Raw genomic sequence first — 21,053 nt, 5'->3', positions numbered from 1 at the left:
GTTGAGATGAGAGTTCACCTGCTGGTAGCTATGACTCTATAATATGGTAATATCTCAGTCTGATTTCAGTCTCCTTCAGAGAGGAGGGAGTTTTTTTTTAAGTTATTGAGTGAAGGTTATAAAGATGACAGGCTGCAGTGGAGGAATTATTCTTGAATTAAGCAGCCTAGGTTCATATGGCACATGTTATGTCTTACAAAAGCAACAGGAAAACCCATTATAGAACGATTCTGACCACTAACCTGAACCAATGAACTAATTGTATCTTTGTTGAAATGGCCTTAGAGATGTCAATCACACAGATCTTGAGGCTGAGCAGCTGATAATTTGCTCTTTCAGTTGACTGATAATTACTTCCAAGAAATTAGACAGCCTTAGTAAGAGGAAAACATAATTGCTTTCCCAGTAATTTTTACTTATGATCAACAGAAATGAAAGAGTAAATAAATGTCTACATCTTGTTGGAAAATTTTATTCTTCCTTCATGTTTTTAACCTTTCAATTTTTTTCAGTTTGAGAAAAATTTTCATTGTGTATGATATTTAGATACCACGTTTATTGGTTGTATTCTAGTGATTATTTAAGATTTCTCTGTTGTCAACTTTGATGTGATATTTGCTATTAAACTGAGCCTCATTTTATACTGAAAATATTAATAATGTTTCATGTGATCCCATAGCTACATTAACCAGATACCCACTGGCCTGAATCTGAGTATGGGTGACCTATGGATTCCTCAGGAATGAATGAGGAAGGTCCCCGTGAGGAGGAAATTTATGAATGCCATATTATTTATCTCCTAATCTTGTTTTATGGTTAGCCCTAATGATTCCATTAAGTACGCTGAAATCCTGGTAATAGAGCCATAAGAAGAAACTTAGGAACAAAAAGTCTTTATAGTGTACAAGTATACATTCTTGTTTAGCAACAAAAGACTCAGGGCTTTGTTTATGGTGTCCATGTCTTTCCTAAAAATTAAAGAATGACCTTATCTCTTTACAAAATCAAATATATCTATCTTTTTTGTTTTCCTTGTAGCATGTGGAGAAACCCTTCAAGAATCCAATGGCAACCTTTCCTCTCCAGGATTTCCAAATGGCTATCCTTCTTATACACACTGCATCTGGAGAGTTTCAGTGACCCCAGGGGAGAAGGTAGTGCATACCATCGAGAGTTCTTATTTAGTCTTATATAAATATTAAGATTCATCTTCTTTTAAATATAATTTGCTTTATTTTTATTGTTATCTGATTCTTCAAATAATAGACTGAAAACTCAAAAATTTTATAATGGCAATTGTTTAAACTCTGGGAACTTTCTGAAAAATGTACTTTAAAAGATGGTAAATTCTCTAGAAGTGTTGAAATAATACAGATTATGTTCTCAGGCACAATGAAATTAAGTTAAAAATAAGTATTAGATAGATAACTAGAAAATCCCACACGTTTCAAAGTTAAGAAATATATATCAGATATCCAGTTCAACTAAGAAGCAATTATAGGGAAGATGAGAAATTATTTTCAACTATAATGCAACAAAAATACTGAATAGCAAGTCTGTACGATTCAACTAGAGCAGTACTTAGAAGGAAATTCGCAACTTAAATGCTCACATTAGCAAATAAAAAATGCCCTAAACTAATGAGTTAGACATCCCTTTTGAGTGACTAGAAACAGAGTAGTAAAATAAACAGAAAAGTACATAATGGAGGAAGTAATAGATAAAAGATAAAATTAATGAGATGAAAATAGCATTATATAAAGTCTGAAGAAGTTGGTACATTGAGAAAACTTAGCAAAATAGGAACATGGTTGAAAATAGATCAAACAAGAAAAAGAATAACAGAGAAAGCACAATTATCTAATAATCAGAATAAAAAGGTTATCATAACCATAGATGCTATAGACGCCTAACATTATGCCAATAACTTAAATACGGAGATGAAATGGGAAAATTCTTACAAAATACTGTTGACTTCTAACTCAAGAAGAAAAAAACAACTTGAATACTCCTATAACCACTAAAGAAAATGAATTCCTATTTAATTAAATTATTAGATCTTTTTCAGCAATGAACATTCAGTCTCAGATGGCATAATTGTGAGTTCTAGCCAACATTCAAATAGGTGTAATCTTATATAAACTCTTCCAGGGAATAAAAAGGAAGATCCATTCTGCTATTTATATGGCTAGCAAAAACTTTATAGCATTCCTGACAAGGACAATATAAGAAAGGAAAATTATAATCCAAACTCACAGTTGAATATGGATGTAAAATCCTCTGTACCAAACCAAAGGTAAATGTATATGCGTGTACGTGTGTACACACAAACACTATTAGATGTGTCTCTCAGTTAAATCAAGAAGAAATCTCTATTGCTTATTTAACAACAACAAACCCTGAGCAAACTAGGCATAGGATACTTTATTAATCTCAGAAAGAAAATTGACAAAAATTACTGCAAATATCATTATTCTTGGGAAAATTCTGAAAGTATTTATTTCTATCACACCACTTCTTTTTCAACATTTTTGATGGAAGTCATGGCATAATAAGGATTGAAAAGGAAGAAAGTTTCCCTTATTATATTTAGTTTGGTTATACATTTAAAAATTAGTCAGAGGGGCGCCTGGGTGGCGCAGTCGGTTAAGCGGCCGACTTCAGCCAGGTCACGATCTCGCGGTCCGGGAGTTCGAGCCCCGCGTCAGGCTCTGGGCTGATGGCTCAGAGCCTGGAGCCTGTTTCCGATTCTGTGTCTTCCTCTCTCTCTGCCCCTCCCCCGTTCATGCTCTGTCTCTCTCTGTCCCAAAAATAAATAAAATAAACGTTGAAAAAAAAAAGATTAAAAATTAGTCAGAAAGGAAATGAATGAATCTATTAACTTCTGGATTCTGTCTTGAATGCTAATCTTAAAAGTCTTCCCAGACCAAGATTGTATTGATATTTATATTTATTTTTGATACTTATTAAATAATTTCTATCATTTGCTTGTGGCTGATTTATCTGGAATGACTCAAATAGACTTAGAGTTTTGGTGAAAATTCAGTTAAGGTTAAAGAAAGTTTGATATTCCTGATAATTGAATGTTAAGAGGATCATTGGTATGGAGCTGTCCAGGGTGTTGCAAAAACTCAAAATGAAAATTGAATGAAACATTTGTGCGATGTGAAGAGTTTTAAACATGAAAAGTTACAGCTCATTTGGAATACAGGAATGCATACATAATTCTTCATACAGTTGTTTTCCATTTAAGAACTAAAACTCGGGGCGCCTGGGTGGCTCAGTCGGTTGAGTGTCTGACTTCGGCTCAGTCATGATCTCACAGTCTGAGTTCGAGCCCCGCATCGGGCTCTGTGCTGATGGCTCAGAGCCTGGAGCCTCCTTCTGATTCTGTGTCTCCCTCTCTCTCTGTCCCTTTCCTGCTCATGCTCTGTCTCTCTCTGTCTCAAAAATAAATAAAAACATTAAGAAAAAAAAATTAAAAAAAAAGAACGAAAACTCTATGTTATAATGTAGTTACAGGTGTTGATCAATTTCTGTTTAGATTTCTGAGTAAGCGTTATGAGAATATATTATGAAAGTCAGTCTTAAAAAGGTGCTGAAAAGCAAAATATAACATCTGATAAATGAGAGTAAGTTTAAAACTATACATAATTTTGAAAATAAAATTCTAGAATATGAAAAGTTTTGGAACAAGATTAATCAAATTAATCAACTCATAAGAGCAAAATAGTATCAGGAAAAAAATTGTTCTTCCTAACCAATTGCAGCACCCATACCATCAGTATTCAAAGTTAATTCACTTTTCTTATCAGTATGAGTACCAATAAAACTGTGTTTTCCAAAATATTGCAAATAGGAAGAAATCAACACATTTATCATCTTTTAAAATTATTTTTCTTAATGTGTATGATGATGAGCAAATAAATTCAATTAAGTGGTCAATGAACAATATCAACTCATTTTTCATTCTATGTTTTTATTATTTTCTTTACTTCAAAATTTGGGTTTATTTGCTATTCTTTTCACTTCTTTAGTTGGAAGTTTAACTCACTAATTCCAAGAATTTTTTTCTTTTCCAATACAAATCTTCAAGGCTATAGATTTCCTTCTAAAAGCTACTTTATCTGAATTTCCCTAGCTTGACACTGTGTTTTTGCTATTTTTCAATTCTCATTTTCTTCTTTGTCTCTTATTATTTCTTCTCAACCAACATATTTTTTGGTAACATACATTTTCTTATTTGTAAACACATGTTGTTTTTCCAATCAACTTTTCTTATTAATTTCCCCTCTAGTCACTTCTGATGAGAGATTATAGTATGTAAGGTGTCAGTCCCTGAAATATTTTGAGGCTGGCAGGATGACCTTGGAAGTGGCCAATATTCATGAAGAATAATTATTTCTTTAAAATGTGTTTTGTGCAGTAATTGGATGCAAAGTTCTCTATATATGCATTAGTGTTTTAATTGTGAAGTGTTATATTCTCTAATGATTATTTTTTTACTTCATCTATCAAATAGAAAGGCATGCTAATATTTGTCAGTATTCAAAGGAGTTACTAATTTCTCTTTACTTTCTAAAATAAATACTATTTAAAATATATTTTGTTTTATATTATTAAATTTTATATACATGTTATGTTTAGAATATAACATCTTTTTGATAATCAAACTGTTATTATATACTGAATTTCTTTATCTCTAGTTATGATTTAGGTCAATACTCTTATTTTTTTCTGATATCAATAAGGATGCACATTCTTTTGATTTATATTCTTGCCTGATGTATGTTCATCTTGCTTTAGACATCAGTCATTCTATGATCTTGTGTCTTACGCGTGTCCCTTTTAGAAAGCAAATAGTTTGGTTTAATTTTTTATTTAATTCATGATGGCTAGTTTTGTCTTTAGCTAGAGTGTTTATTGCAGTTACGTTTATTGTGGTTATTGATGTATTATTATTTCTTTTTTGCATTCTGTATGCTCCACTCTGTTTCTTTTATTTTACTTTTTGCCTTTTTATGTATTGAATTTATGGTTTCATTTATTTTCTCTCTATTGGTTTGAAAGTTTTAAGTGTGTATTTTCATATTTGGTACGCTTTTTCTACCAGTCTTTTTTTTATAAATGTTTTTAATGTTTATTCATTTTTGAGACACAGAGACAGAGCATTAGTGGAGGAGGGTCAGAGAGAGAGGGAGACAGAGAATCCAAAGCAGGCTCTAGGCTCTGAGCTGTAAGCGCTGAGCCCGATACCGGGCTCAAACCCACCGACTGTGAAATCATCACCTGAGCCGAAGTCAGACGCTTAACTGACTGAGCCACCCAGGCACCGCTCTAGCAGTCTTTTTAATGGAGTCATATTTAATTAGTATTTTTATCCTTCTCCCAAACCGTAAAAATATCCTAAAAAAAGATTACAATTCTCATTATCTTCATTTTTAGATGCTGTTATTTTTGTATTTTTCTTCCAGTTTGTTTCATCCTGACATAAATGAGATATTATTGTTTTTTTGCACTTAACATTTGTGAAACTACGCACAGATGTTTACCAAATTTTTTTATTCTGGTAAAAACACGTGGAAAACTTGCTGCCTTAACTATTTTTAAGTGTACAGTTCAGTAGTGTTAAGTACATTCACATTGTGATGACAGTGATTTCCAGAGCATTTCCATTTTGCAAAACTAAAACTCTGTACCTTTTAACCAAGTCCATTTTCCCCACCCCTCAACTCCTGGCAAACACCATTCTGTTTGTTTCTGTGAGGTTGATTACTTTACATACCTCACATAAGTGGAAGCTTACAGTATTTGTCTTCTTGTGACTGGCTTATTTCATCTAGCATAATGGTCTCAGAGTTTAACTATGTTTTAGTTTGTGACAGGATTTTCTTTCTTTTTAAGGCTGAATAATATTCCAGTATATGTATAGACCGCATGTGTTTATCCGTTCATCCATTGATAGACATTTGAGTTGGTTCCATCTTTTGGCTATTGTCAATGGTGCTACCATGAACATGAGTATGTAGATATCTCTTCACGACAGTCCTTTCCATTCTTGTGGATATATTCCCAGAAGTGGAATTGTTGGATAATTTGGTAGTTCTGTTTTTCATTTTTTGAAGAATTTCCATATTGTTTCCCACAGTGGTCAGATCATTCTACAATCCCACCAACAATGTAGAAAGGTTCCAATTTCTCCACATCTTTACCAGTATGTAGTGTTTTCTGTTTTTGTTTGTTTGTTTGTTTGTTTGTTTTTTGTTTTGGAAGTCACCATCCTTTTTGGCCAGAGGTGATATCTCATTGTGGGGTTTTCTTTTTTTTTTTTCTTTGTTTTAATTGACTTTATTATTTTTTTTAATTTACATCTAAATTAGTTAGCATATAGTGCAACAATGATTTCAGGCATAGATTCCTAATAAATGCCCTTTACCCATTTAGTCCATCCCCCCTCCCAGAACCCCTCCAGTAACCCTAAAGAGAGAGAAAAGGAGAGAGAGAGTGCGCCTGCAAGCAGAGGACTGGACAGTGGGAGAGAAAGAATCTTAAGTAGGCTCCGTGCTCAGCATGGAGCCCAATGTGGGGCTTGATCCCATGGTATCATGACTTGAGCTGAAATCAGGAGTTAGATGCTCTACCTACTGAGCCTCTCATTGTGGTTTTGATTTGCATTTCTCTGATAATTAGTGATGTTGACTATCTTTTCATAAGCTTTTTGGCCATTTGTATATCATCTTTGGGGAAACGTTATCTTCAAGTGTTTTGCCCGTTTTTTAGCTGGATTCTTTTATTTTTTCTTGTGGAGTTTAGGATTTCTTTACATATTATGACTATTAACCCTTTATGAGATACATGGTTTGCAAATATTTTCTTCTTTTCTGTAGTTGCCTTTTTAACGTGTTGTTTCGCAAAAAAGCCTTTTAGTTTGACATAGCACCGCTTAACTCTTCCTGCTTTTTTTGCTTGTGCTTTTGTGCCATATCCAAGAAATCATTGAATCATGAAGCTTTTCCTCTATGCTTTCTTTTAGTTTTGGGTTTTGCATTTAGGTCTTTAATTCATTGTTGAATTAATTTTTGCATATGGCTTAAATTAAAGGTGACTTCATTCTCTTGTACATGAGTATTCATTCTCAATAGCATTTGAAGATTTATCAAATACTTTTATTCATTATTTCTTCTTGCATTTTGGACTTCCATTAAGGCTCATTTTTGTCCTGCCTATGGTTTATACTTTAGATTATTTTTTTATTAGCATTTTTGGGAAGTATTTTTTTCTGTTTGGAAATGTGAAATATTTTTTTTACTTGAATTCATGATAATGTAGTTTCACTGTATATAATTGGCTATACGTTTAACTTTGTGACATATCAAAACTTGCAGAAATACTTTCTTTTTTTAATGTTTGTTTATTTATTTTGAGAGAGAGAGTGCACATGAATGCAAGCAAGTGACGGGTAGAAAAAAAGGGAGAGAGAGAGAATCCCAAACAAGCTCTGCACTGCAGAACCCGACACAGGGTTTGATCCCATGAACCGTGAGAACATAACCTGAGCTGAAACCAAGAGTCAGATGCTTAACTGATGGAACCACCCAGGCACCCCAGCAGGAATATTTTCATTTGAAATATTTCTTAATGTAGGATCCTGGAAATTGAAGATACCAAAAGTGATTTAATGACACCTAAAAATTGAATAAATTATAACCATATAAAATAAGTTTACAGAAATTATTATAAAATTACGCTGTTTGCAGATGATTTCTCATGGCAGTTTTTTCAAATTCTAAAATCTCAAGATTTCTCCCATGTAATAAAATGCATTTTAAGTGCATTGTATAACAATGTGTAATCTCTTCATTTATGTTACTAAACTAGTAAAATTCTGACAAGCATACACAACACATATGAAAAAATTGTCAAGCGCCCTACATATGAATATAAAAACATGAATGTTGTATAAATTTAATCAAATGAAATCAAGCCGCATAATTTACAAGACTGCAAATGTTTTGGCTCAGTATTATGAGGATAGTTCAGTATTATAAAATCTATTCTTTTGTCAAATAATTGTATCAAAATGGAAAGAAAAAGCTGGCTAAAAATTTCATAAATGCTGGCAACACTAGAGTTCAATATGTATTTTGAATGACAATGTGATGAATTAAGCATAGCAGGAATGTTTTCAATTTAGTAAATATAAGAAACGAATATTTATTGAGTATTTACTATGCCAGGCACTGTGTTAAACTTCTCATGCCCTATCGGGTTTAGTATTGTAATTATCTCTATTTTATACATGAAGAAGTTGAACTTAAGAAAGGATTGAGCAACCCCCTTGACACCACACAATTTGCAATTGGCAGAGCTAATCATAAAATTTTTCTTTAGTTATAGAGAATATATTTTATCTTTTTACAAATTCAGAAGAATCAACTAAAAAAACACACTTAAGTTGATCAGATAAAACAAATATGTTAAAATGGAACAGAGTTTAAAAACTGAAGGCTTTAATGTGGGACTAAAAAAACTAACTTGTCATGTAGCAGGTTGTTGAGATATGTATCATATGTCAGGATATATTAAAATTGTCAGTTTTTCCCAAATAAATATATAGGTTTTTTTTTAATATTTACTTATTTAATCTATTAGTTTGTTAAAATATTTATTTATTTTTGAGAGAGACAGAGTGTGAGCAGGGGATGGGCAGAGAGAGAGAGACACACACACACAATCTAAAGAAGGCTTTAGGCTCTGAGCTGTCAGCACAGTTTGAACAGCTGGGACTTGAACTCACAAACTGCCAGATCATGACCTGAGCACCAGATCATGGCTGAGCCACCCAGGTGCGCTTATATATTTATTTTTAAGTAGGCTTCATGTCCAGCGCAGAGCCCAATGTGGGGCTTAAACTCAAGGCCTGAACTGAGATCAAGAGTCGAACACTTAACTGACTGAACCACCCTTTTTTTTTAAATGTTTAAAAATTTTTAAGTAGGCCAAATCAATGTATACTTATATACAAATGTATATATATGTATATATAATATATAATGTATATATTGTAATATATAATGTATAATGTATACTTATATACAAATTATAGCTTTAATGTAATTGCAGTAAATTTCCAATAGATTTTTGTTTTATACCTATACCCAATTATTTCAGAGGCTATTTATAAAATATTAAGGGTTGGGGCGCCTGGGTGGCTCAGTCGGTTAAGCGGCCGACTTCGGCTCAGGTCATGATCTCGCGGTCCGTGAGTTCGAGCCCCTCATCGGGCTCTGTGCTGACAGCTCCGAGCCTGGAGCCTGTTTCAGATTCTGTGTCTCCCTCTCTCTGACCCTCCCCCGTTCATGCTCTGTCTCTTTCTGTCTCAAAAATAAATAAACGTTAAAAAAAAATTTAAAATATTAAGGGTTGGAATAACCAAGGCAAGTTAGAAAAAAATGAAGAAAAGTGGATTGCACTGTAAGATGATAGAAAAACATTATGGAGCTTTGGTAATTCATACTCTGTGGTAATATCAAAATAGGCTTCTGAATCAATAGAAGAAACTAAAAAGACCAGAACTGTGCTTGAGGGCAAAAAAGACTTGTCATATATTTGTTTATAAAGATTATTTTTCAAATAAGTTGGGCAAAATTTTTTTAAATAAATAATAATGAAATCATTTTTAAGTCAAAAAAAAATTAAACTTACACTTCATATTTTTCTGAAGAAAACATAAGTGATTTGTTTTGTTTTGTGTTTCTGGAAAAGTGGTGTTGAGTACACAAATCAAAAATAAGATAATGAAGAATAATACATGAGAATAATTAAATGAATCAAGTCTCTTTGTAATCAGACAAAACCACAACTAAGAAGCAAGCAAAGTGGACATGCTGAGATAGGAGAGCTCAGATCTTCTTGAGAGGTCTAGACTTTTGATAGTGACTTTGAAAGGTATAAAGGGATTCCGGAAACAAGGAAAGCGAGAGTAGTGTCCTGGGAGGAATTACGTACACCCTGAATAAAGGATGCTGGAATTGGGGTGCTTTTTCAGGACACAACGGCAAGAAGTCAGGGATGGGTGGGATGAAGATTCTGTGTTTGAGGTAGTGGAAGATGAGGCAGCAGTGGTGGGTTATGACCCTAGAGTCGTGATGTCCAGGCTTAGAAATTTATGTTGAGTTGAATGTGAAGCCACTGGTACCCAACTTTGAAAGGAGTAAAGTGGCCATACAGGTAGGGTGAATTAGAGACCAGTGAACCTGAAAACCAAACACGGCTTTTGAAATTATTTCAGTTAATGCAAAGAGGTATGGAGAACAAGGTCAGTGAAAATGGAGCGAGAACATTAGGGGAATTGTGCAAATTAGAATTGATTAAGTATGGGGTGGAGTAGGAATTAAGGAAGAGGAGGTGTGAAAAATGTTCCTCTGAGTAGTTGGTAATGACACATCAAAATGTCAAAATCCAGGTATTATCATATAGTTTTAAGTAGAGAAATTACCTTTATGTCATAATCCAATGCCTGTTTTTCACCTGTCATATAATAAATCCCTGATGGAATTAGGGATCTACCTGATGCATACAGCTAGTTTGTTGTAAAGCAGGGACTTGAGCCAAAGCCTCAGGTTCTCCTGTCTATTCTTTAGATTTTAAAGTAAGAATCCCTTACTTTAATGTGTTGATTTTCCTGTGAAACCTTATAATTAAGCTGATATTTTTATGTTTCCCAGCATAGTTGGATTAAGTAAATTGGGTCAGTGGTTTTATTTATTTGATAACTGTCTTCAGGATTTATATTGTGAAGATTTATATTTACCATGAAAATATTAATACATGAGAATCTTAACAGTGCTTTCAGATTACCTTAGTGGTTTGCTAACATTATCCAATTAAATCCTTCTGATTGAACTCTGCTGAGACCAGCTTGATATTGTGGCCTCCAGGGCTTTTATGGTAAGAAAATACATTCAAACTAAGAAAGTTTAAGTAAACTAGCAAACCAAGAAGCTAGAACCCAGTCATAAATGCCCAGTCATAATAGCTTTCAGTTACAGAAAAAAAGATTTAAATTTTTTCCCTTTGCCATGATACAATTCAGGGCTGAACGAAAGCGTAATGATCAATTATTCCATGAGTTTGCAAATTTTTCTGGAAAGGATATACAGTAAATATCTTTGGCTTTGCAGTTCATACAGTTTGTTTCAAATGTTAAATTCTATCATATTGCAAAAGCAATCACAGATGATATGTAAAGGAATGGTTCCAACAAACTTTTACAAAAACTGACTGAAGGCTGGATTTGACCCGTGGAGGATAGTTTACTGATCTTCTCACCCCTTAGTCTTATTCCTGAGAAGAAACCTATAGTCCCGCTAGAGATAATTAGGTTTTTCCAAGCTCCTTCTGGCTGGAACCCAGAAATCTATTTTATTTTACTGCTTTTGATTCTAATATTTTTTTCTAAAAAGCCATTTAATGATATCAGTCTAATTGATAACATTTGTGTCTTCCTCATCCTCAGCACTGTGAGGTATAAACATTATTCTAATTAGTCCTTCTGTGGTGCTCATGGAATTAGTGTAGGTAGTCAGTAATGTCTTCATTATGCTGACAGTAGTTTTTTGATTATTTTTTTCTCTGGAGATATGCAGGCATCCAGTCCCTTGTCTGTTGATCTTTCTTCAAGACTCTGTACTCTGTACAAAGTATTAATAAGCAAACTCCACAGCAATTGTATCAATTTAACTTAGCAACAAGACTCATAACAGATCACAGGAGATCTTAAAATTATTCCTTGTATCTCCTTCAATCTCATGTTCCAGGGGAGCCATGACTAAATTTAAATTGATACTGCTAAATTGATACTTACAGTAAGAAATAAACATTTATATAATTGTGCTAGGTAGTTTTTCCTTCATCGTTCTTTAAAAAAGGTGCAACATATTTCATAAAATAATATAATGTAAGACAACCAGATATTTTCCAAGTGCTTTTGATTTGCAGTTCAAGTATGGATTCTGCTAGCAACCTTAGTCAAAGGCCAGCATTTTACTTCTAGGTCAGAGCCCTAAGATTTGATTTTAGAAAACCTATCTTTATTGCATTTTCTGCTTCTAAAGGACTCTGTGTTTTATATTAAAATCGGCCATTTTTGTTCCTCCACAGTGCTTGGCATTTAAAATAGAAGATTAAAAACAAGATAGGAAACTTTTCTGTTTAGAGTTATCCCCTTCCAACTGTGTGTGTGTGTGTGTGTGTGTGTGTGTGTGTGTGTGTTCCGAACTTCAAATATTAACTACTTGTTAGCAATCCAACCACATTGTTTCAATTTTGAATACAATTTAACCATATACATACTTCCAATTTAGCTGATTTCTTTCCCTCCTAGAAGAGGAAGTGATACTATTTGCACGCCATTATAAAATCCACCTTTAGATCCAAGAAGGAAACCATAAAATGAGCCTTAGGGTCTACTGTTTGTGTCTAAATTCTAGTTTTGCCATTTTTACTATAATAACTGAGTTCTTATATGATCCTACAGATTCGAATCCCTGGTGGTTGCTGTAGAGAAAACACAAATGTAGAATGAAACCTAATATCAGGCAGTGGTAGTGTTTTGCATTTGTAGCAGGCTTAAAGTAAATACAAAGTTAAGGAGAAAAACCAGAAATTATTTCTCAATTATGTCGTAAGAATAACCTAATGTTGCATTGGTATTCAGAGATGGAGTCGAAACGTATTGGGAACCTCAGAAAAAAAATGGTTCGAAACTATGTATTTTGATAATCGAATGTTGAGGAGTACCGAAAAAGAAAGAAAAACATGATCAGTCCTGTGTCCTTGGATATTTTGGAAATTTTTGTAGCATTTTTGAGAATATTTCGAATGATAAAATTAGGTGAAGGAAAAGAAAAAGGAGAAAAGGAGAAACTATAAATAAGATAGAAATAAATGGACAATTAAATAAAACCAAGTTATGCTACACTTACTGTATTACATTAAAAAAACAGAACAGTGTGCCTCTACTTTCATCTCTTTGGAATTAAGAAAGTACACGTTCAAGGAAACCAAAAAAGGTCAAATTTAATGGTGAGATGTTAATGCCATTATAAAGTACAGATTTTCATTATAGTTAGACAGATTCTTAGTTTCTATCTCTATAAAATGAGTATATGGGCAATTATCATCAATGTTGGTGTACAGTTTCATTGATCATTGTGTTGCTGAAATATAAGATGCCATGAGAAATATTTATTATTATGCTATATCTTCAATTCTTGGAAGAAATAAGTTAGTTTAGGATTGATCTGACATAGCGGCGCCTGGGTGGCTCAGTCAGTTAAGTGTCCGACTTTGGCTCAGGTCATGATCTCCTGGTTCATGAGTTTGAGCCCCACATCAGGCTTCGTGCTGACAGTTGAAGCCTGTCTGGGATTCTCTCTCTCTCTCTTTCTCTCTCTCTGTTAAAATAAATAAACTATAAAAAGGTATTTTAAAAATCTTTAAAAAAGGATTGATTTGCCATAGTTTCTTTCTTATGTTCAGTGTTATGTTAAGTTACTTATGTTAACTTATGTTAAGTATTATATTCAAGAAAGGGGAGAAGTATATGTTTTCTTACACAAAAATGGCGGTACTTTTCTGGAATATGGACTTAGCATTGATTGCTTATTCATATATTTTACTCATTTCTTGAGCTCGAGAGTACCCTTACATTCAGATTTTTATATTATCACCAAAGGATTCTTTAAATGTTATTACAAGCTATAGTTTTAGATTAGAAGCATTTATTTAAATACTCATAATTGGTCACTTTGGGCCAAAGTCCATTTCAGCTTCTGGAGTGAAAAACAGGTTTACTACACACCTCAAGTATCTTAGATACTTTAAGCAGAATAGAGTTTAGAATGAGTTTTTATGAATAAAAAAACTATATTCCAAGTGAATTTTACTTCAGATAGGTATATTTCTCATGTTAGTTTCGCTCTACTTTTAGTGTAATCAAGAAGAGTTAATTATTTGAAAAACAAACTCTTGTTATAAAGCAGTAAGAAAATTATCCTTCTTAGAGTTGTTCTTGAATTATCTGAATTATCTTAACAAAAAGCAGCATGACTTCAAAACAAAGTACAAAATAAGGGGTCATGTGCAAGATCTTCTAACTTAAAAGGTCTTTCAATGTATATTCTTGGATCTGGAGAAGCATAATGACATCTGTCTTTGATTATACTTACATGGACAAATTCAAATTTTAGAGCTGTATTTAAAACATTTCAACATACACAATGATATTATGTTCTTGGAACATGGCACATGGTGGTAATTTTTAACATAATTATAGATGTCTGACTGGTCGTCTTTGATATAAATTATTAAAAAGAAGACGTTCATGGCAAAATCAGAATTTCTCATGGTTTAAGTCATATTTATCTTAAAACATTCAAAACAAACTATTTGAATAAAGATTTCTGTTTGTTTCAATATTGTTTAAACTACTTCTACAGAAACTTGGCTTTGATTGCTAAAATGTTTAGTTTAACTATTGACATTGTGGTTCTATATTGTCAGACATCAAGGAGAATGAGAAAATATTTTCTTTCTTTGGGGCATTTGTCAAGAAACTATATTAAGGGTATACTAACAGAAAAAAGAAAAAAAAAAAAAAGAATTAGCTATGAATCTGTTTTCTTTGTAGTCCCGGATTCCTAATCTCCAGCAATCAAATTAGCGTGTGCGGTAACAATCGTTTTCGTCTTTGTGTCGTTTTGCTCCAATTTGCAGATCGTTTTAAATTTTACCACGATGGACCTATACAAGAGCAGCTTGTGCTGGTATGACTACATTGAAGTAAGAGACGGCTGCTGGAGGAAATCGCCCCTCCTTGGTAAGACAGTATTTACCCTCTATGTTGCCACACATATAGTCTGTCCTGCCCAAAGTAGATTGTTTCATTTTGTTTTAATTTTTTTAATTTTTATTTGTTTCTGAAAGAGAAAGGGTGCGAGCTGGGGAGGGGTAGAGAGAGAGGGAGACACAGAATCCTCAGGCAGGGTCCAGTCTCTGAACTGTCAGCACAGAGCCCAACATGGGGCTTAAACTCACGAACCGTGAGGTCGTGACCTGAGACAAAATCAGATGCTTAATCAACTGAGCCACCCAGGTGCCCCCCAGAGTAGATCCACTCAAGAGTTATCTTAGAGTTAACAATGTATGGGGTCCACATTTTAATTTTTTTTTAATTTTTTTTTTTAAGGTTTATTTATTTTTGAGACAGAGAGAGACAGAGCACGAACGGGGGAGGGTCAGAGAGAGAGGGAGACACAGAATGTGAAACAGGCTCCAGGCTCTGAGTGGTCAGCACAGAGCCCAACTCGGGGCTCGAACTCACGGACCGCGAGATCGTGACCTGAGCCGAAGTCGGACGCCTAACCGACTGAGCCACCCAGGCGCCCCCCACATTTTAATTTCTATTGTACTCTTTTCAACTTCAGCAAAAATACAAATAAGTAGATTGATTTTAAAGTAGCTTACATTATGAGGAAATACTTGGATCTGAGTATAACGATTTAGAATAGCTTTCGCCTATCTATTTTTAATCTGAGCATTATTGTTTTAATGCAGAAACCAGATCGATTATGTGAGTGTGCTTATAAGTGTTTTGTTTTGTTTGCTAAGGCAGTAGAATGTGAGCTGTTAGCTACATGTTTGGTGGCTGATTTCTTATGCCACACATGTTAGCCCTTCCTCTAGGCGTCACAGTTTTGCTTCTCAGAGAGTTTTTTGTGGCTGAGAAGAGCCATTTGTACTTTGTATCATAAATTGTAGCTCATATTTGGTGCTTACAAAAGTCGACTGCCAAAGTTTAACCACAGACCACACCATTAACTTGCATGAGGCACTTTACTGTTGCCCTCTGTTTTACTTAAAGGTGAGTGCTGTTGTGAGCGTGTATCTACTCTCTCTTTATATACATTTTTTGAAATGGCAACTATGCCTTTATTTTTAGGAGTAGCTCTGTTCAGTTGTGTTTATGTGCCATACAGATCTTTTTTCTTAACATCTAAAACCTGCTGAATGGACGCTGTTGTAGTCAAAAGTGTGTTAAAAGCCTTAATAAGAGTAAGAGATTCTAGAAGTGTTTAAAAATAAGGAAAAAATAAAGAGTTGAACTAGTTTGATAAGTCACATTGAGGAACACATTGTCTTGAACACTTAGTTTCTTAGTCTAAGTGAAGCAGTTTGTTATGTGTGTACGTGTGTTCATAAGAACACATTTCATTAAATTCATATTGAAGAACCAAATCTAAAGCTAAGTATTGAAGCACACTTCTTTTTTAGGATGCTATAAGGATATAGTATGCTTCAGGATATGCTTCAGTATATAAGTGGCTCACCAGACTGGTTCAGCCTGATCGTGGTTTTCTGTGGAAAGTTTTTCACACTCTTTCCCCCAAGACCTGATCCTTAAAGTATAGCCATCAGATTGGCAACATCAGAATCACTTGCTAGAAATGTAGATATTCAGGTTCTACTCCATTCTTTCTGAATTAGAGACTGTATCTTTCCATACTCGCTGGCATTTCTTATGCACATTACAGTTTAAGAAACACTACTCTCTTTTGCATGTCCCTAATTTACTTTGCCATTTAGGAAGACACCTCTTCATCTGTTGTTTCTTAGTATGAATTTAAGTTGACTACCATTTTTCATTTAGTGAACTTATGTATGACATCCCTGCCAGGGGCACACAAAAATGGGTGACAGTGTATTGTTTGTAAAATTATTTCGTGTGGATTGCTGTATTTAACCATTTTGTCCTCATATGGAAATGTAAAGCACAGTAGCAGACATACAGCGAGCCAATAAATACTTGTAGAAGGTTGAGGGAAGAAAGAAGGACTGACAAGTGTTATTATATTCATTTGGTATTATACTCAATTAGATACACAATTAGATAATTGTGGATACACAATTAGAAAATAATCACAACTCACACCCAGGTCTTCAGGTCCTGTTTGCCAACCTGCCTACTGCACTACAGATTATAACTTTATTTATGAGATGGAATATGTCCAGTAGTGTAAGATCCTTGAAGCAGTACGTGGGTCTCCCTGATGGGTCGTCATTGAGCCGAACTAGACCAAGAACTCCACTTCGGGCTGAGACACATCGTTAACCAAGTTACTATACTCTACAGTGACCGCTCTGATCTCAGATCATTTGTACCTTTTTCTGTTCTCCATGAAAGAATAGTCCCAACCTTAATGTATTGTCTGTCCTTTTACAAATATGTCTTTTGCACTAGCTGTTTCTTAATTCCGTAGACCATGATACTGACATCAGCCAGCCAATCTGAGGGTGGTATGTTCCTGTATTTTATAAATAGATTTGAAGAGATTATTTTATTTGTATACCTTTATTAAGTAAATATTAAGCATACTTCTAGCTCTAGTTACTCAGGATAGAGTATAGGAACCAAGTCAGGCTATATATAATGTGTATATACATATGTACATATAATTATATATATATCTATATCTATATATATACCTATATATAGATATATATATATAATTTGTAGCTAGAGTGGAAAGCAACTAGAATATAGAGTCATATTTAGGAGTCTCTCTTTATTCTTTTATTTCTTTTAGGTAGATTCTGTGGGGACAAGTTGCCTGAAGTTCTTACCTCTACAGACAGCAGAATGTGGATTGAGTTTCGTAGCAGCAGTAATTGGGTGGGAAAAGGCTTTGCAGCTGTCTATGAAGGCAAGTCACATTAAGTTTTAGAGATTACTTCCCCTTAGATCTCTTAGCAGAGATGTCCTTTCTCTCATTGTCATTAGGATGATATCGTAACCATATTTTAATTATGAAGTTTTCTAAATCTGGGTCATAATATCCACAAGACTGATTTTAAGAAAACTACTCAGTCCATTTAAATTGCAAGAAGAACCTGTTTTTTGATACCAGTGATAGAGTAGCATATAAATGTACGCAGGGGTATGTGAGGGGAAAACGGCACAAGAGCTCTTAAATTTCCATTTGTTTCCATGATAGTATTAAAATGTCATGAAGAAATTATGATTTTTCCTTTGTACTAGGTTTGTGTCTAGTTGGTCCCTATACTGCTGAAATTCTCTGTCATAGGAAACTGCACAGAAAGCAATTGTACACATGTCTAGGGCATGCTTTGTCTAAGTGGGAGAGTCAGCATTCAAGGGAGAATTTACTAGATGCTTTGTCCTATACTTCTCTAAAACAATAAACTGGCATTGTGCGTCCGGGCTTTAAAAGCAGCCCTTTTCTTGCCAGGTTGTGGGCTGAAGAGGCCTTTCTTGCTCCTGCCTCTGCTAGCACACGAGTTTAGGTAATTTAGAAGACAGAAGATTTCTGCTTCCCTTAAACTTTTGAATAAACGGAAGCATTTTGTTTTAGAGATTAACTGTATGGCAGTGAAGAGCGTTATTTGGATGAGGCCACAGATGTTGAGCACATGATGCTAGCCTACTGCCAGAGGCCCAAAGAGTTCTGTGGAGCGTCTCTCTTGATCAACTATTTTACCTAAAGGTCAAAAGACTGTAAGAACCAGTTCAGGGAATCATACAGAATATGATAGAATATTCTGTCACATAGAATACATTTACAAAATCCCCAAAGGTTTTTAAAAGTTAAAAAAAAATGCTGTCTTTTACAAAGATGTAAATAAATAGTGACCAAAAAAATCCTATAGTCCCCTGCTGTTATCTAATATTTATAGTTAACTGACTACGTTTTTGCCATCTAAATATTTACAACAGTACAACCAGCCAACTTTGATTTTTATAACCTGGTCTTTATGTACTCAGCCACAGGCACTGAACTAAAATGTTATCTCAGAAGAAAATGAAAACGGAATGGCACTTCTGGGTTTATTTATTTGATTATTTTTGCCCTCAGCAATCTGTGGAGGTGAGATACGTAAAAACGAGGGACAGATTCAGTCTCCTAATTATCCTGATGACTACAGACCGATGAAGGAATGTGTGTGGAAAATAACAGTGTCAGAAGACTACTATGTCGGATTGACCTTTCAGGCCTTTGAGGTAAAGTCTTTTGGGCAACCTTCACGGAACATATCCTCCATAAATGACAGTGCCATTTAAGGGGATCCTCATTAAATGAGCAGAGAACCAGAGAATCCACTTTTCAATCAGGAGAGAAGCAAAGGATTGCCTATAAAATGTAACATCAAGAGTGAAAGAGGTGTTTTTTTTTTCTTTCCTTCTTTCCTCTTGTTGCAAACATTTTCAAGAAGATTAAAGTGAGTTTACGTTAACTGTGCCATTTGAATTAGAATGTTTGAAGTGCTGACCACAGTTTCTTTTGACAAATGCACAGGCTTCCTTCCCAAGACTGCTTGAAGAGTCCATTAAATAATAGAACTTTTACTTCTCTTGTAAACTAAGAGGTTAAAAGGTAGACCCTCGTTTTTTATTGTTGTTGTTATGAAGAAAATCCCTTCTTCACCTTTTTACCATTAGGCAGAAAACTGTTCCTATCAGAAATAGAGATTTAAGTGTTTTTCGCCTTTGATTTCATCAAAAATGTATATCGGGGAGGAGATCAGCACCAACATTGCGTTCTGAGATGAGGGAACAATAAACCAAAGGTTAGTCAGGATTCTGGAGCAAAGTCTGGGCTCCAAACTACCCAGCTGGCTGATGAGTCATTTCGGTGGGGCTGGCGGAACTTATTTCAGATTCGAAGCCAGCAGATGGGGACATTTGTCAAGAACTCCATGGTATTTTATATCAAAGAGTCGGCCTGGAAATTAGACCCCAAGGTGAAGTGGGAAGGAATAATGAGGTGGTGTGAGTAGGGGCAGGCAGGGGTCGGAGATCTAGATGCCATAATTGGAGATTATTTCTTCACTGATTAGAAGGCTGATTCTCTGTCCAAGCAGTCAGAAGGCTGAAGAGAACCCCATCCTCTGCCAGAGTATCCTTGCCACTGAGTGCAGTGAGTGTAGTGGTGTCTCTGTCTCCGTGGCAGAAACACCAGGGGAGTCCAGGCATCACCCATGAGCCCAGAGACTCTCTTGCCTCCACGTGCAGGCTGTGTAATATGTTTCTTTGGTACTTACCTCTACCCCTTTGCATGTGCCATTTAATTTCCCAGACATAGTTCCTTTTATCGTGAAAAAATCGTCTTCTCTTATGTGATCATGAGATTGTATCATATGCTCCTGATAATTTTGCATTGCTGGAAAACTTAATTCTTGAAATTATTTGACTCGTATTTGAATTTTGATATTTAAAAAAAAAATTTCAGTGTTTATTTTTCAGAGAGAGAGGGAGACAGAGACAGAGTGTGAGTGGGGGAGGGGCAGAGAGAGAGGGAGACACAGAGTCCGAAGCAGGCTCCAGGCTCCAGAGCTGTCAGCACAGAGGCTAATGCGGAGCTCGAACCCACGAACCATGAGATCATGACCTTAGCCGAAGTTGGACGCTTATCCAACTGAGGCACCCAGGTGCCTGGAATTTTCTTATTTTCATGGGTCAGTAACATGGCAACAATTATTCAAATAGACCACCTTATTGTTTTTTTTTTTTTTTAATGTTTTTTTTTTCCAACGTTTATTTATTTTTGGGACAGAGAGAGACAGAGCATGAACGGGGGAGGGGCAGAGAGAGAGGGAGACACAGAATCGGAAACAGGCTCCAGGCTCTGAGCCATCAGCCCAGAGCCTGACGCGGGGCTCGAACTCACGGACCGCGAGATCGTGACCTGGCTGAAGTCGGACGCTTAACCGACTGCTCCACCCAGGTGCCCCTAGACCACCTTATTGTTAACAGTAAACTAAGACTGCATAAGATTCACCTCCTATTTAGACCAAAATAGCCAGTCCCGTGAAAAATTATCTACCTAAGACTGCTTTATTTGTATTTTTGTGATGTCGCAGATAATTAAGAGATGAGCTCTCTTTTAATATATAATTGAATGTTTTATGCAATTTTATTACAGAAGTGTTTTCAGTGGAGGCATATAAAACTAAATTCCATGCACCCCAAAACT

At 34.9% G+C, this 21,053-nt stretch overlaps 1 protein-coding gene across 4 annotated transcripts in view; it reads left to right on the top strand.

Moving 5' to 3' along the window:
* The window catches only part of TLL1 (tolloid like 1), a 216,667-nt gene that overhangs the window by 138,516 nt on the left and 57,098 nt on the right, over nucleotides 1-21,053 (top strand). For all 4 annotated transcript variants that reach the window (XM_025921513.2, XM_086703920.1, XM_086703921.1 and 1 more), the window contains 4 exons: nucleotides 1,039-1,154; nucleotides 14,779-14,881; nucleotides 17,649-17,765; nucleotides 18,936-19,081. In XM_025921513.2, coding sequence (XP_025777298.2) covers nucleotides 1,039-1,154; nucleotides 14,779-14,881; nucleotides 17,649-17,765; nucleotides 18,936-19,081 — 482 coding nt within the window. The remainder of the gene's footprint in view (nucleotides 1-1,038; nucleotides 1,155-14,778; nucleotides 14,882-17,648; nucleotides 17,766-18,935; nucleotides 19,082-21,053) is intronic.

The sequence above is a fragment of the Puma concolor genome, chromosome B1, assembly GCF_028749965.1.
Source record: "Puma concolor isolate L17-30 chromosome B1, mPumCon1.1.hap2, whole genome shotgun sequence".
Taxonomy (NCBI): Eukaryota; Metazoa; Chordata; class Mammalia; order Carnivora; family Felidae; genus Puma; species Puma concolor.
The sequence above is the reverse complement of the archived record's forward strand: the minus strand, read 5'-3'. Positions and strand labels throughout refer to the sequence as shown.